General features: G+C 45.5%; 1 protein-coding gene across 17 annotated transcripts in view; it reads right to left on the bottom strand.

The window, feature by feature from the left end:
• The window catches only part of DCUN1D4 (defective in cullin neddylation 1 domain containing 4), a 66,087-nt gene extending 49,728 nt beyond the window's left edge, over positions 1-16,359 (bottom strand). For 2 of the 17 annotated variants that reach the window (XR_010841050.1, XM_067036064.1), the window contains exons 1-4: positions 16,107-16,190; positions 4,489-4,577; positions 278-348; positions 63-102 (exon numbers count right to left, since the gene is read on the bottom strand). Coding sequence is in view for 8 of the 17 variants with exons in the window: in XM_067036064.1 (XP_066892165.1) it covers positions 63-102; positions 278-348; positions 4,489-4,519 (142 nt within the window). In the remaining 9 variants the exon portion in view is untranslated. Of the gene's footprint in view, positions 1-62; positions 103-277; positions 349-4,488; positions 4,578-15,345; positions 15,442-15,639; positions 15,857-16,106 lie in introns of those variants that run through there. The other 15 variants (XM_067036060.1, XM_067036056.1, XM_067036058.1 and 12 more) reach the window with 15 other exon arrangements.
• Between the last annotated feature and the right edge of the window lie 736 nt (positions 16,360-17,095).

Raw genomic sequence — 17,095 nt, 5'->3', positions numbered from 1 at the left:
GCATTATAACTTTATATTAGGAAGTTTATTTAAAATTAAGTAGTGTCAGCATTTATAGATACCTGTTTGGTGATCGTCTTGGCCAACGTCTTCTGTTAGATTCTGCAAGAAATATGTTCACCATTACCAAGAAATCACATACCATACAGCAAGCCTTAAAATTCAACATTTTCATAAACAGCTGATATCTTAATATCCATAATCTAAATTTTATCAAATCCACTTAAAACTACTACTTTAAACAGCTGGTAGTTTTGTCTTTAAAAGATTGACTTACTAGCTTATTAAGGGTGTGGTAGATCTTATGAATATTTGCCAGTGTTGAGAGATGAGAGTTCAGCTGAAAGTCTTTAAAAGAAAAGGGGAAAATTCAGTGTCATTTACTTCTCATATTGCAAAAAGACTATTAAAAAAGAAAGCTCAGAAGTGAAGATAAACAAATGTTTTGATACAACTGAATTCTATCTCCATTAATTTGATACTTATTAAATAAGATACAACATGCAACTACCAACCTATCTGCTAGAAATAAAGTCTGACAATAAAATTACATTCCCAACCACATGGTAAAATAAAGTTCATGAAATTTTCATGTGAATTGTAAGGTAAAACAAAAATACTTCAGTAGTTATAATAGCCTATCAATAAACTTGAGCTTAAAAGAAAAATATCAATAATGCTAGCAAGTTAAACAAGTCACAAAAATAGAAGACAGATCTCAAATGAAACTTGTTCACTTTCTCTTTCTCTTCCCCAGAATTACTAGCACAATATCAAGCTCCTGGCAAGAAAATAATAGGAAAGCATCTCAACCATTCGGCATTTCTTACAATATACTTATTTTGTTGGCTCTTATATAACACAGAGCAGAAACGGAATCTAAGCCCCTCCCCTTCCTAATTTAACAAACACAGACAGATAAAAGGACTATCCTGCAAGCTCCCAGTCTGAAAGGCCAGGGCTCTGGGATGTAATCTATAGTTACCTGCATGGCAACAGTAAAATGTGCCACAGAACCAGAAACAGAGAGGCAGAACTCACACTCACAGAGAAACATGGCCAAATCAAAGACTGTCTCCACATGCCATCTCTAATAACTGCACAATGAATCATACACACAAGACGAATTAAGTTGCTCCATCATACAATCCTGCACAACATAAAACTTTAAGTTAAACTGTTAGGCTTTTAAATTTCCAATTTCAAATGTTTTTTATAAAGTTAAGTATGCTTACCTACATATTAGGCTATGCGAATATGGGTTAAAAGTCTATGAATAATTTCATATTTGAACAAGCAATACAAGTATTTTCATAAAATACCAAGATTTACAGTAGTTCCTTTTCTTTACTATCATAAAGACTAGTAAAGGTTAGTCTGAAAATAACCTTGAAAAGATACTGTAACTTTCCAAGTTATGCCATTCCGATAAAAAAGAAAAAAAACTCCCTTCACTGGAATTTTATGTGGCACACATATCAGATGCAAAGCACAGACACTACAACACGAATTGTCTCTGCTGGGGCTGGACTCTCTGGGCTGCTGCTCCGAATCTGGAAAGCAAGCTGACTTGCCAGCATTTAGAAAACTTCACTTTCTTTTCTAAATTGTGCCAGGAATCCAGGTCTAGGCTGGCCTGAAGGGCAGAGGGGCCAGCAGGCAGCGGAGACCCTGACATGCACATGCCACTGTCAGGAGCAGTAGGCTGCACGTGTACATGCACACATGCATGGCTCTGGCACATGCACACCACAGGCACAGCCACCGAGAATGGTCCAAAGAATCAGAGTTCTTGGCTGAGAGGCAACCAGAGCAGGGCCTCAAATATAGACATGTGTTAATTATTTTGCATTATTAATTATTTGGCATCTGAATGGTTTAGCCATATTTAAGGTAAATGATGACATAACGTGCACAGACCTTGATTTTCCATCTTAATTAGTGTGACTGCACAGAAAAGGATTAAACACCATTTGGGGTATCCGAGTGTGTATATGTGCGTGTATTTATTTACTTATGCTTCTATTTCATAAAGCTGGGTAGGGGGCTCTAAAACTAGAAGCAACAGCCTACTCCTGACCTGCAAAGGCTTTGGGGAGCTTAATCTTACACTGCCCCCCTCCCCTGGCACCTACGACCAAGCCATAAACCCCCTTTTTGTACTCTCTCAATTTAAAATTTGGAAGACAAATGATATACTACATTAACATCTTGAAATATTAATTAAGCTCCTGGGCCCCCCAAAAAAACAAAACCAGAAAACTTAAGGGTCTAGATTCTCTCTCACTGAGGCCACACAGAAGGGGTTTGCCAAAGATCATTGCAGCAATGAGGTCTCCAGAACTCATGCCATACCACCCTGATGTTAATTCAACTGTCAAGATTCACACAGGAGAATCCAAACAAAACAAAACTGCTAAATCCTTCTACACACACACACAGACACACACACACACACACACACACACACACACACACACGGTTTCTGCCAAAATACCACTCACTGAGCTTTACAACCTGACTCTGGAGTCTAACAGTCAGTTTGAATCTCAGGCCTACCATTTATTTAACCTAAATTTCAACATCCTCAGTTGTGAAGTGAGATTACAATGCCTAGATGTGGCAGACAGCCAGTGTAATGCCTGAATCACAGTGAGTACCGAATAAAAGACATCAATTATCACTCTATTCGATTATACCGTTTTCCACACCACACAGCTATCTACAATGGTTTCTACTTTCTGTAGGTCCAAGTCAAGCCACACATCAAAGATCTCAAAGTTGGAGCTCCCTCTGTGACTGAGGCATGTGGCCTGATACATCTCTACTGTGTATGATGGCATTTCTATCTATATTCATATACCACCAACTGCATTCATAATGATGGTGGAAAATATACAAAAGCATTTAAGATCAGGTTCTATACATGAAGCTTCACTTTACAGACAACACAAGCAACAAGGTTCATTTCACAAGTCACATAATATATGTCATCAATTCTCTATTTCCATATCCAGCATCTACTACCATAACCACCTCATCATCGCTTCACCAAAAAAAAAGGGAAAAAGAAAAGGAACAGCAGCATGAACAGAATAGTTCTGCTTTAGTTTCACCAAGGTAAGAAGCTGGGGAATAGACACAAATTCAGGAAAAAAAGACCGAAATGGCATTAAAAGATAAATCCACAAAGGTTAATACATATTGAATTTACGGTTCATCTGTTCAGTGCTCAGGGCAAGTAACAGATCTTGAAATCTAAAATAGATTTCACATCCTTAAGGAATAGATGTTAAGGATAAAGATCAAATGCTTTACAGAGAACTTATTTAGGAAAGTACTAACTCATTCATAAAATCTCCTTCTGCTCATATTTTAATTCCAAAGTATAAATGCTTGGTTAAGTCAACTTCAGTCAATGATCAAAAGGCCCTCCACAGTAGTCACTGGGTTTGACTCTCCTGTGTGACATGCGAACCCTACATTCTGTATTAAAAGTGAAAAATGGCTCTACAGAAAGGCACAGCCTGCTTGATAAATGGTCTGCCTAAATTATCTTCTGGGCATACTTAAAAATGATCAACAGGGCTTCCCTGGTGGCGCAGTGGTTGGGAGTCCGCCTGCCGATGCAGGGGACACAGGTTCGTGCCCCGATCCTTGAAGATCCCACGTGCCGCGGAGCGGCTAGACCCGTGAGCCATGGCCGCTGAGCCTGCGGGTCCGGAGCCTGTGCTCCGCAACGGGAGAGGCCACAACAGTGAGAGGCCCGCGTACCGCAAAAAAAAAAAAAAAAAAAAAAAAAAAAGTAGTATTTTCAACTGGGATTACAGACACCAATTTACACTGATCGTCATTTAGCTATGTGAGATGGCACAAGTACACGTTTCATTCGTTAAAACAAACATATTCACATCTGAGGCCAAATTATTAAAACACAAAGATCTAAAACGAGTTTTCCACAGTTAGGAAAAAAACTAAAAGCCAGGTTGTGGGTCAGCTTCATACCACACGCCTGTCTAACTTGTCAGAAGTAGGAATTTCTTGGTCTGTAAAATGGATGGTAATAGTGCTTGCCTCCTAAGGACACTGTGAGGATCAAACTAACCCGTGCCGCAAGGTGCCCAGCACGGTGCCCGGCACACAGCAGGCGCCACCTGAGCGGCGGCTCTGTGGCACTCTGCTTCACTTGCACGGCGAGCGGGGTGGCCTGTGCCCTCCGCCCAGGACAGGGCCCAAGGGGGGCAGCCGCAGCTTTGGAGTCCTCTGCCCCCCAGCCCAAACCAAACCCCAAGCACCAGGAAGCTCCTGAGCATTAATCCAGCTGCTGCACATCATGTAGTCACCCGGGCAGCACGACTAACTGCCAGGGCCCGGGCCCCAATCCAGACTAACTAAATAAAAATAGGAGTGGGGCTGTCAAAGGCTTCTCAAGCAGTCCAGGTGACTCTACAGTGCAACCAGAGAGAGGAGTTCCGTCCCCAGCCTCACCTCGATCCCCAGCCCGCCACAGCCAATCCATATCCACGTCACAATCTCAGCACAGGCCAGAGGGGAGTTCAACTCATTCACTGCAAGCCCTGCAGAGTGAAGAAAAGATCAAGATCCAGGCTTTTCAAGGTCGAAAAGCTGGGTGAAAACTAAATGAAGCAAAGTAGCAGTGAGGAAGGTGTTAATATCATTCTCCTCATCAATAAATATTTGCTATTTATAAGGCACAAAGCCAAAAAGGTGAGCATGGAAAGGGGAAAACTGACAAGGAATGGGAGCAGGTCATCACAGGTGACGCAGCACCTTCACTGAACACAAGATCTGAAGTTAAAACCAACCAAGCACACCACTGCTGCTGGCTTTTTCCTCCTAACTCTCACAGGACCTGTAGAAGCGTCTAGGAGAGAAGCCACCCGCCCATGACAGGCGGCGTGCCACCTAGCGCCCGTCATCCACCGCACAGCCTGTGCCTGCTGGTGGTGCCATCTCAATGGAGCCGGCCACTTCAGGACAGCCGGTCTGGCTGCTCTCCCACCGTGACAAGGTACACAGGGCCCTAGATTCACTCTCTTCACCCCACCCTACCCACGGAAGAACACAGATCCGTCCACTCCGTTGCTCAGAGTAAAAATCACCCTCTCATCTCACTAATTCAGAAGAGGCCAGATTTAGGGTAAAGAGTGCATCTCTGGCCTCGGAAAGCCCTGGGTTAGAGTCCCTGCTCTGCAGCGTCCCAGCTGAGGGCCCTGTCTATAACCCAACCTCCCTAGACCAGAACAGCAGGCCCCTCCTCACAAGGGCTTGTGAGGACTCCTGAGACAGTGCATGCCAAGCACTCAGCACAGCGCTGGCCCATACTGTGCACTAATGAAGCTTTATTATTTTAATCCCTATTATTATTCAACATAGAAGAGACTAAGACAGACTGAACCCAGAAGATCACAAAGTAAAGACGGGGCAGAAGGGATGACAAGAGGACAGGTCTTTAAAACTCTCACTTCAATAGCCAGTTGCCTGGACTTGAATGTACAACACTCCTTCTCAGCTTCCTGTTTAATTAAGAACAAGTAATCTGCGGTCTAATAATTTTGGGAATGGAATCTGTAGAAAGAGATCTTAAAGGGGAAAAAGACTTAAACTCACCCTCAACTACAGGAAAAGGAAAGAAAATCATTTCAAAGATGTTACGCAAAAACTACATTAGTAGCTCTACTGAAAGGTAAGCTTTCTGGCTTTTCTGCAATGTTGTTAGGTATCTCTATATATAAAAATTACGTGTTTAAAAAGTACTTAATACAAATGTCTGTTTAAAATAAAATCTAAGACTAAAAATGCCTATTTCATTAGTTAGTAAAGAAGAAGTATGAAAATACTCTTCTTTAGATTAGTGGTAGGACGGGAATAAAACACAGACCTACTAGAGCATGGACTTGAGGATATGGGGAGGGGGAAGGGTAAGCGGTGACGATGTGAGAGAGTGGCAGGGACATATACACTCTACCAAATGTAAATTAGATAGCTAGTAGGAAGCTGCAGCATAGCACAGGGAGATCACCTCTGTGCTTTGTGACCACCTAGAGGGGTGGGATAGGGAGGGTGGGAGGGAGGGTGATGCAAGAGGGAAGAGATATGGGAACATATGTATATGTATAACTGATTCACTTTGTTGTAAAGGAGAAACTAACACACTATTGTAAAACAGTTATACTCAAATAAAGATGTTAAAAAAATAAAATTAAAATAAAAAATAAACAAGAAGTAAAAAAAAAAAAAAATACTCTTCTTTGCCACAGTCAGTTGCCCAGCGAGAATCCATTTTTAAATGCCCACTGTCATTGTGAGATGGCAGAAATGAGAGGAAGAAAAGCAGTGGAAAAGGAGGAATTCATCCTAGACCTTATCCTGTTGGGACCCATTCCAAGAAGAAAAGAACCAATTGCAAAACAAAGATAACAGTGACAAAATACGGAATTCCAATATACCTGCCAGGTTACCATAAGGATTCAATGAAAAGCACAGATAAAACAGTGAGTATTATTTCATAGGCAGTGGTGGGAACCTAAACCCCGGAGTCAGAATGCCTGAGTTAGAATTTCAGTTCACCACCAATCAGCTGTGTGACCTTGAAAAGGTTAGTTAACCTTTCTGTACCTCAGCTTCCTCATCTGTAAAATGGGGACGATAACAGTACCTGCATAGCCTACTGCAGAGCGCTGTGGTGAGGATTACATGAGTTAAAGCAGGCACAGCAGCTGGAGCAGCCCAAGAATAATCACTGTGGATAAACATGTGTCAGTCCCTCCCCTGCATCCTGCTTTGTTCCTCTTCTCTCCCCATGCCCCACCTCCTCTAACTTCTCTCTTTCCCCTCACCTCCTTTCCACTCATAAACCCTCCCTGGTGCCTCCTTTCAGCCCTTCCCACGTGGCTCCTGACCATCCCTCCACCTCGCCCCCCTTCGCTCTGGCCTATCCAACTCCCATGCTATTGCCAGGCTGTTCCCTCTGCTTGGAAAGCACCCTCCCACCTCACCCCTCAGGCACACACCCATCTTTTTCTTCATGTAATAAAACTTCAAAAGCTAAACCCACATGACAATAGCTAACCCTTCCCTGAAGTCTAATTTTAATGACTCCCTATTTGTTCCCAAAGCACCCTGGGTATCCAAATAACCTTGGCCTGTCCCATACTTCAATTGTCCAGGACCTCTCTGCATCCACCTCTAAGCCTGCTGGAAGGAAGCCCCTTTAAACACGAGGACCAGGCTCAGTCACGTTGTTACAGCAGCACCCAGCAGCAAGAAAAAAGGTTTGGTGAGTGACTAAGTGAGGGAATGCTTCACTTGCTTCTTTTCTTTCTTATAAACTGTTTTCCTCTCAAGGGTCTCCTTTTAGAGCCTAATGAAGAAATTGTCATTACACAGTAATCGTTAGAAAAGTGCCAAGCATTTCTCTATATACTTTGTGTTTTATCTAATTTAATCCTCAGGGTCACTTTTGATCTTGCCTCCTACTTCTTTCTCTCTGCCCAATCCCCAACTCCACTCCAAGCACACCAGCCTCTTTGCTGTTCCTCAAATACAGACTTGCTCCCCTCCTCAGAGTCTCTGAGTTAACTGTGTTCCCTCTCCCTGGAATGCCCCCTCCCCTCCATCAGGTCTTGTCTGACAGCCCTCTAGTCAGGCCTTCCCTGACCGAGGCTTGTAAAATTACAACATCCCCTACTCTTGCTCCTCTCCCCCTGCACACACAAGGGCACCTGTGCACTGCCCTTCCCTGCTTGAGCTTTCTCAAACGAACTGCTCACCACCTGACATATGACATGATTTATCTGCTTATTATCTGTATCTTCCCCGACACTGGAAGGGGAACTTCATGACAGATGAAGAAGACAGCCTCGTACATAGTAGGTGTTCAATAAACACTGTTGACTGAACAACTCCATACCATACAGGAGGTATTTTTTATGCATGAGGAATCTGAAGCTTATACAGAGTAGTTGAGTTATTTATCCACAGTCATACAACTAACAGAGGCAGAACCCAGAACCAGGGCCCACACTTAACTACTACGCTTTCCTGCCTCTCAACCTGACCCAGATTACAATTAAAAGAAATTGTGGTATCCAAGGAGCAAATCCTAGCATTGTATGCCTTGGGCCCACAGAGAAGCAAGAAAAGCCATCCACCAGAAAATCTTTCAAGGGAACAAGTCATCTAATTCAAGCCCATTCTATGTGGTAAAGTATTAATTACCAGATTTATAATTTATACAGCACTGATAGTTTTTCTTTGGATTTAACAGTTCAGTAAAAAGACAAAGAGATATTACACCTTTTTATACTGTACTATCCCCATGAACAGCAAAATGACAAATCATCAACTAACACAGAGGAGGCCTAAGATGATATACATTAAAAGCCAAAAATTGTGGTGGGGGACTTCCCTGGAGATTCAGGGGTTGAGACTTCACCTTCCAAAGCAAGGGGTATGGGTTCGATCCCTGGTTGGGAAGCTAAGATCCCACATGATTCTGTGGCCAAAAAACCAAAACACAAAACAGAAGCAATACTGTAACAAATTCCATAAAGACTTTTAAAAGAAAATGGTCTACATCAAAAAAATCTTTAAAAAACAACTGTGGTGGGAGGTAGAGAAGTACAGACACATAGGGAACTTTAGGGGTAAAAAAACCATTCTGTATCTTAATTATAGTACTGCTTACACACACACGTATTTATCAAATGGGTACAATTTTATAGAATGTAAATTACACTCAATAAAGTCAATTAAAAAGCAATTAGAACTATTAGATATAATTTTGGCTAAACAAAATAAATATTCTACCAATGTTATTTCCATACCTAATATTGTCAAGAATTTTGGGGAGGGGGCGGGGGGACAAAGACGGAATCAGGCAGAGACAGCAGTAAGAGCTCCATACAGTGTGATCAGTGGGGTGACCGACGCATGCCTCAGAGCCCTGCCTGACCACTGGCAAAGGCAGCTCCCACTGACACTGCCTGTGTCCCCCCTTTAGCCTTTTGGGTCACCTCAAGCCAGGACTCTTGGACTCTGAACAGAGTCCAACCAGGGTGGAAAGGCAGATCACTGCTCTTCTCCACAGGGGCCTCAGCCAAGTACCAACCCATGACGGGTCTGGATGTTGGATTTGTCCGAATTCTTAGCTGCGAGCATCAGAAATCAACTAGCTATTTGAACAGCGATTTTTTTTTTTTAAAGGTTACTGGGTAGTTCACAGAATCTCTAGGAAAACCAGAGGTCCAAGCACATCAGGTGTACAACCAAAACAATGCCTAAGGGCATACTGCAGAGTGCACCACTGACACAGCCTGGACCTGCCTGGACTGTAGCTCCCACGGCCTCTAGAAACAGTGGTCACCACTGTCCATCCTCTGTAAGTGGCCCCCAGGCACTTCCAATTTCTTCCCATGTCTTGCCGTCAGCTTCAGATTCACACTCTGGTGTGAGTGTATCTGGGCAGCTCTGCCTTTGATGGTAAGAATTCCCCAATCAGGGTTTCCCTGGTGGCACAATGGTTGAGAGTCCGCCTGCCGATGCAGGGGACACAGGTTCGTGCCCCGGTCCGGGAAGATCCCACGTGCTGCGGAGCGGCTGGGCCCGTGAGCCATGGCCGCTGAGCCTGCGCGTCCGGAGCCTGTGCTCCGCAACGGGAGAGGCCACAACAGTGAGAGGCCCGCGTACCACAAAAAAAAAAAAAAAAAAAAAAAAAGAATTCCCCAATCAGAGGAAGAGCCTGGGCCCCGAAGACTGGCAAAGGCCATCACGGACACGGACGGATGACACACCATCTCTGCAAGTACTACTGATACAGCCAGCAAGTAATGAAAGGTTTTCAAAAAATATTCACAAGGAAAAAATCTCAAAGATGGAACTAAAAAAATCATACCCAGAGGTAATGTTATTTGGGGAGGGTGGGGATCTTTTCCTGCATCATTTAGTGTTTCACTCAATATATTAATCAGTAGTTTCAAAAACTACAAGCCTACCTTCCTAGACTGAAAATAACTCATTAATGGCATCTTCTGTTTAAAAGAAAAACAATTAAAATCTAAAGTAGCAGATAGTTTGTCTACTAGAATACCGAACATAATAGAAAAAAGATCCTTAGATCTGAAACAGTAACGCAAGGATTGCTACAATATATGATTCTATTTAAAATGTATTTCAATACTTTTTCTATTTAAAACAGAAGCCACAAATTATAGCCTCTTTTATAGCCACAAATATTTTTAAATGTACATTCTGCTTAAAAGAATAACTCTCAAGAGGTACTTCTCCTAACTTGAATCTCAGAATAAGAAAAAAGAATAAGCTGTGAAAAGCTATTAACTCTAATTTAAGCTGACCACCTACAAAGAGATGTTAGCATTATGTCAGAGGCTCAGAAACTTCACCTCCAACTAACATAGTTCACTTTCTAAAGAAAAAAAGCCTTTAGTGAGCCTCAATGTATTGTTAACATTAAGAAATAAGCCCTTTGGACCAGAATCTGGTCATAAAACAAGAAGAGGGGAAAAACAGACATATCCAGGACGTCCAAGCCCTGCCCAAGCCTTCCCCCACCTCTCAGCCTGTTACACACCAGGTCAGAAGCAGACAGGCGTGTACTGTCACACGCACGCTCTCAGCCCCTCAGCGTATCACCAGCACTCCGCTCCCTCCCTGAGAACTGCTCCATGCCACAGACATTCTTCAAAACTGGTATCTGCATGTATTTAAACATATATATTACTTAAATTGGTTTGCATAGGACAACTATGTCAAAAAAGGGCATAGAATGAATAAGCGGAAGTTTGTATGCCAGGCAGAAAAATCTAAAGACAATGAAAGACACCTCGGAAGCATGCAGGGTAGCAGGAGGAAACATTAAAATTTTCCAGATAATTCACTAACTGCTCAAGAGTTGACCATTTAAGTTCAACTCATTACATATTTGAGGTCCTAAGCGAGGCATTCTGCTGGACCATAAAGTGGTTACTAAGTAAGACACAGTCCCATATCTCAGGGGGCTTATCATCTAATTGGGGAGGGGACAAATAAGTAAACAAGCAGCTACTGTTAAGTAAGATAAAACTGAGAATAGAAGTAAACAGTCTTTGGAGATTCAATGGAAGGAGAGAGCCTTCCAGAGAGGGAACAAGGAACACAGAACTTCCACAGAAGTAGCACTGAAGGCAGTGGGGAGGGAGCAGTGCTGGAGGAATTCAAAACTGAGCTTAAACTACAGAACAGGATCAATCCCAGCTTCTGAGGAATCTATTTCAGTAAGCAACTAGGAACCTCTGAGGTTTTGGGGTAGGGGGATCATAAGGACAAAGATATTCAACTGGTGATGGAGAGGATAAAAAGGAGGCTGAGCCTGGCAAAAGGATTACTGGTTATTACAGTATAAAAAAGAATGGATCAGACCTAGGGCAATGGCAATAGGTATGGAAAAGGACAGGCATGGGAAGAGATACAGCCTCTCTCTCGCTACTGACCAGGGAAAGAGAGGATGAGAAATGTCTATGCTTCCAGCTTGGGTTATTAAATGAACTGCAGTTTCATTAACCAAATGAATAAAATTAATTGGTCTTGTTTTCCTCTTTATTTTGGCTACTAGGAAGCTCAGAGCCAAATATATGGCCCATTTCTAACATATGGCAAGCATTTATGTATAGCCTGTAAATCTTTATTTTCTTTCTCTCAACAGAATTTTATCTATATTTAGTAAGTCACCTCTATTTTAGAATGAAACAGAAAATAAATCAACAGATAAAAAAAACTGAGTCCAAGCCAGAGACAATTGGACTAAGTAGCTGATTCAGGGAAATAACTGCAAGCTACTAACCCAGAGCATTCTCCTCACCCTTCTTCCATCCTAGCAAAGTCCACATCCCACAACTGAAGCTGAAAATGCCAGACTTTCAGTTTCTCCACCTCCCTCACAACTAGCAGTGGCATGAGGTCTATTCTACCCAGTGAGACTAAAGAGGAAGTCGCCAAGGTGAGAAAAAGACTCCACTCTGTTAAGAGGGAACTGTAAGGAAGTATGTTCCTTCCCTCCTTTTCTTACATAGGCATGATGTCTGGTGCTGCAGCAACCATATTGCAAACATGAGGCAATGAGCCTGAGGCTCTTGATAAACCAAATACTAAGAAGAGAGGAAAAAAGTATACAAAGAGCCTAGATTCTTAAGACATCATTAGGACTCTTGCACCAGCCTTAGAACCACCTATCGCTAAACTTATTGCTAACAATAATAAGTTCTACTAATTAAGCCATTTTTGATTGAGTATTGTTATCTGCCAGAGGCATCCTAACTGATACAACAAAAGTCATCATGAGGTCAGTTTCTAAAACCATGATTTTTACACTGCTGACTAAGCAAGATTGTTATTATCGAGATGAGAAAAATGCAAGCATATATTATTGTCAGGAAGCAAGCAATCAGTTAATAAGAGTTTCTGAGAGCAGTTAAAGATGAAAAGATAAAAGGATATAATGATAAATAACATTTGAAAAAAATGTGATCAAGTGTTAATAGGGGTAATTCTTGGAGGCAAGAACTGAGGAAGAAAAGAGTACGAGTACAGAAATCCTCTGAAGTGGAGAAAATGAGGGGCTTTCTTTACTGGCAACGTTATTGACAAGATAACCTGAAAATCCTTACCAGTACAGATCCTCCTCCACTTACCCTGAGTAAGACCACTGCAAACTGAAAATATCCTAGGTCGAAAATGCATTTAATATGCCTAACCTACAGATAAATGCTTAGCCTACCCTATCTTAAACATGATCAGAACTCTTATTACCTTAGCATATACGTGGGTAAAATCATCTCACTCAAAGCCTATTTTACAATAAAATGTTGAATATCTCAGGTAATTTATAGAAAACTGTATTGAAAGTGAAAAACAGGAGGGCTGTCTGGGTACAAAATGGTAATAAGCGCATTGTGTCTGACTGGGAGCTGTTGTGTCTGACTGGATGCCGCTTGCTGCCCAGCATCAAGAGAGTTATCATACATCACCAGTCTGGGAAAAGATCAAAATCCAAAATTCGAGGTACAGCTTTTATCAAATGCATATTGCTTTAGAACCATTGTAAAGTCGAGCCATCATTAAGTTGGAACCATCTATTTAAAACAGTCAAAAAATTTTGTTCATAAGAAAACACAGAACCCCCCCAAAGGCCAAAAATCAAAGAGGAACCTAAAAACCAGAGCACAAAGTATAAGGTGATTATGTACAGGAACCCAGGGTTTGCGGGCTGGGGGAGAGGGAGTGTCATGTGTGTGTATAGGGCACCTGCCCTTTGGGATGAAATTGAAAAAAAAGAAAAGGGAAAAAAATGACTAGCCTAATATTTTCTTTAAAAACACCATCTTGTACAGCTCTTGTTTTCAACCTCATACACTTCACCCTTTACAAGAGCAAATTCCAGTAATACATGCACATTAAAACAAACAAACAAACGTGACCATGTTACATATCAAAGGATTTCCTGGGTATTTCACCATAAGCTTAAGTAAAATATAAAATAGATATAAATCTTTTCCTGATAAAAATCACACAAGTACTCAAGTTCAGTTACTTTGTAACCATACCAGACAGTTTCCAAATCTTTGGACTTCTTGGTAAAATTTTTATCATTAGGGTCATCATAATACTCTTCTAGTCACCATTCTACCAACAGTTTCAAAATACCCTATACAACACATAAAAATAGTCTCATCTGAGTTAATCATTACAGGTTTTGGAGTCATCACACATAAATGGTAAAGAAAACTGGCAAAGGATGTAATGTTTGGAAAGTCTGCAGTCTAAATGGATGGTTTCTAATATTAAAGAACAGAAACGAAAAAACATGTAAACCTCTTAAGGTCCTGCACTGAGTTTACCTTCCTCTAGTCTCATTTGCTTCCCATGCTTCTTTGAAAACTGAAGACATCAAATGTTCCCTTCGCTCATTTTCACGCAGGCTTAAATGAATGGGACCATGTCCACCCTCAATTCCATTAAGCCGCCTCCAACAGTCAATTCATTTCAAGACCATCTTTTTTCCAAAAGCCCCCTTATCCTTTGGCAATCCAAACAGCCCAAGAACTACAAACACATAATTTATACTATCTTCACAAGGTTTACATGTGTCTCAACTGCATTCCCAGATCTGTCTAAGACGGAACATTTTAACCTAGTGTTTATATGCACTGGATGCCACAAACATACACCTTCCTAAACGCTGCTTTAGACTGTGTTGCATCTTGAATGTTTTTCCACAACCTACGTACTAGATGATTCAAAACCAAACATTTATTCTACAAGTAAGGCCACCAAACGCAGAGGAAAATAGTCAACTCGGGGATCAAGAACCTAAGGGCGAAAGGGCTGCATCTGGCTTGGTTCTCCCCCAGCCGCTGACACAGGGAGAACGTCCCAGCGGACAGGAGCACAGCCCTAGAGCGCGCTGTGGTCCGCGGTGAATAAAGCACGAGTTAGCAGAGCTGGGAAGCTCCGAGGGGCGCGCTGCATTCTGGGACTCGTTTCCACAGTTACCCACGTGCACCCAACCCAACCGCGACCCGGACTACAAGTCCCAGAATCCCGCAAGACTGCTTTTCCCCTTTCCGCGGGACTGCCTTTCCCCTCACACCGGCGACTGGAGCCAGACCCTAAAGGAAACCCCTAAAGCGCCTTCCCAGCAAGGCTGGGAGAGGTCGCGCCCCGTGAGCGCTGCGCGGGGCCTGTAGTCCGGCCCTCCCGGCAGGGAAGCGGGTCCCGAGGCACCAGCCTCCACACCTGACGACCAGAAATTAGACAACTGCGTCACAGACTGCCAAATCCACGGACCGCCAGGGACCACCCTCCGCCCCACGCTCCTGGCCTCCAGGGCCGACCCCTCCGGCTCCCACCACGGAAAACCCGCAGCCCGCTCCCCTGCCCCGCCTCCCACTCCCGCAGCCAGAGCCCGCGCCAGCGCTGACCTCGCTTCCCGCCGCTCGGGGGAAACCGCGGCCAGCGCCAACCTCTGGGCACCTCCCCCGCCCCCTCCACCTCAGCCCCGCCCCCTCCTTTCCAAGCACCCCAAACCTCAGAGCTCCCCCTCAAGGAACCCGGCCCTAATCCGGGGGAGGATACACCTCCCCCAAACGGCGTAGTCTGACACCTTCCCCCCCAGCCCCACGCGGACCGAATCTGGGCAAGACAGTTTTACCCCTGCCCCGGCCCCTCCCAACCAGCTCTTCACCCCCACTGCACCTCCTCTACCCCTACCTCCATCCCCTCACCCCAAACCCTCCCCACCTTCTTCCTCTCCACTCCCAATTACCCTACCTTCCCAACACCTGCTCCATCCTATTACCCCGACGTCTGCCTCCTCTCACCACTCCCAGTTACCCCTCCACGCTTCCTAAGGCCCTCCCGCCCGCCGGACTCCCCAACTATCCCATCACACCCCAATCCCTCCCACCATTCGCTTTCCCATTACATCAGCCCTCATCTCCTCGCCCGCCCTCCTGCCCCACACGGCCGCTGCCCCCAATCCCCCACCCCATTGTTTCCCCCCCCACCCCCGCCATCCAGCCCTTCTTCCCATTGTCCCCGCCCCCGCGCTCCCCTACCACTCACCCGCCTTTCTCACGGAGCCGCCCGCACCGCTCGGCCCCTAGGAAATCCTCACCCCTGCGCCCCGCTCGCTCGCTCCCTCTCTCTCCCCCGCCGCCGGTGCCAACCCCCCAGCCCTGCTCGCTAGCGCCCGCCGCCGCCTCCACCTCCATTCACCCGGGACACTCTGGTCCCGGCCCTTCATCGCACGTCCCGCCCCCCCTTCCCCCAACACTGAAATGGAGCCAGTCCCCACCTCCCTCACCTCCGCCCTCCCCCGGCAGGCCGGCCCCTTCCCCCCACGCCCGCCCCCGCCCCGCGCCGCCCGCAGCGTCACCGCCCGCCCCGGCCCCGGGAGGGGAAGGGGTGGCTCCCGGGCAGGGGGCTCCCGGTGCTTTTGGGGACAGGAGGCGCCGAGCGGGGACCGTGGGAGGAGAGCGGAGAGTGTTGGCAGCCGCCCGGTCCCGGCCGGCTAGCTCTCTGTTACTCACTGACAGCGGCGGCATCCGAGTGCATTTTCGGGTAGCTCACACCGCGCTCGCCGCCCAAGCTCCCGCGCTCGCCTCGCGGTACCCCCACCGGCTTGCCGCACCTCGGCTGGGAGCTGAGGACCCGCCGCCAGGCACTCCCGGCCCGCCCACCTCTCCTCCTCCACTGGCTGAACCTTGACTGAGCGACCGCCCCTCCTCATCTCTCATTTGGCAAAAGGAGTGCGGAGAACGCCGGTCTGGAGCTGGCAAAGAGGCCCCGCCCCCTAGGTCCAAAGCGATTGGTCCCGACTCCCCGTTCCCTTATGCCCCTGGCGGAGGCCACGTTCTGGGAGAGCAGGTTGGACCCGACCACTGTCACTCAGCCCCGGGGGTCCGAAAGCGCGTGTAGGGGCGAGGCTGGGGAATTGGTCCACCTTGACCCTGAAGCCCCGCCCTGGGCGGGCGGGATTGGTGGAGCTGTAGACCAACCGAGAAAGACGGGTTGGCGTCTGAAACAAAGCACGCGAAGTGTTTTCCGAAGAACCTAGAAGGGGAAGAGCAGTTGGGGCGGTTTGCATCCCGTTACACAGAGTAGGGGAATCAGCTCTAACCTCGCGCCTGGCGCGACGCGTCGGAGTCTCCTGCTTGTCTCCACGCCTCCGAGCGGCTCTCTGCAGGATCCCATTCCGCGCCGAACTTGGACTGGGACTTCTCTTGCTAGCCGTTTCGTACAGCTAGAAACTGGATAAAGCATCGCCGCGTCTTCATTTCCAGCAAACCCTCTGGTGAGGAACAAATTCTTTCTTGTACAACAACCCATCCTCTCCTCGTTTTCGAAATGCACTTCTTTTCCAGAGACAGCACATTTCTTCCTCCTTCGTCACAAATGGGCTGTTCTAAAAGCTTCGAATGCTGCGTTGTCGGTGATACACCATGTGCGCCCCCCAGACAGCGTGCAGGAAAACCAGGGCCACCCTCTGAGCTTCGGGCTCAGTCTGGCACGTCGGCGA

Source organism: Kogia breviceps, chromosome 6, assembly GCF_026419965.1.
Source record: "Kogia breviceps isolate mKogBre1 chromosome 6, mKogBre1 haplotype 1, whole genome shotgun sequence".
Classification (NCBI taxonomy): Eukaryota; Metazoa; Chordata; class Mammalia; order Artiodactyla; family Physeteridae; genus Kogia; species Kogia breviceps.
This window is presented reverse-complemented; position numbering and strand designations above follow the sequence as displayed.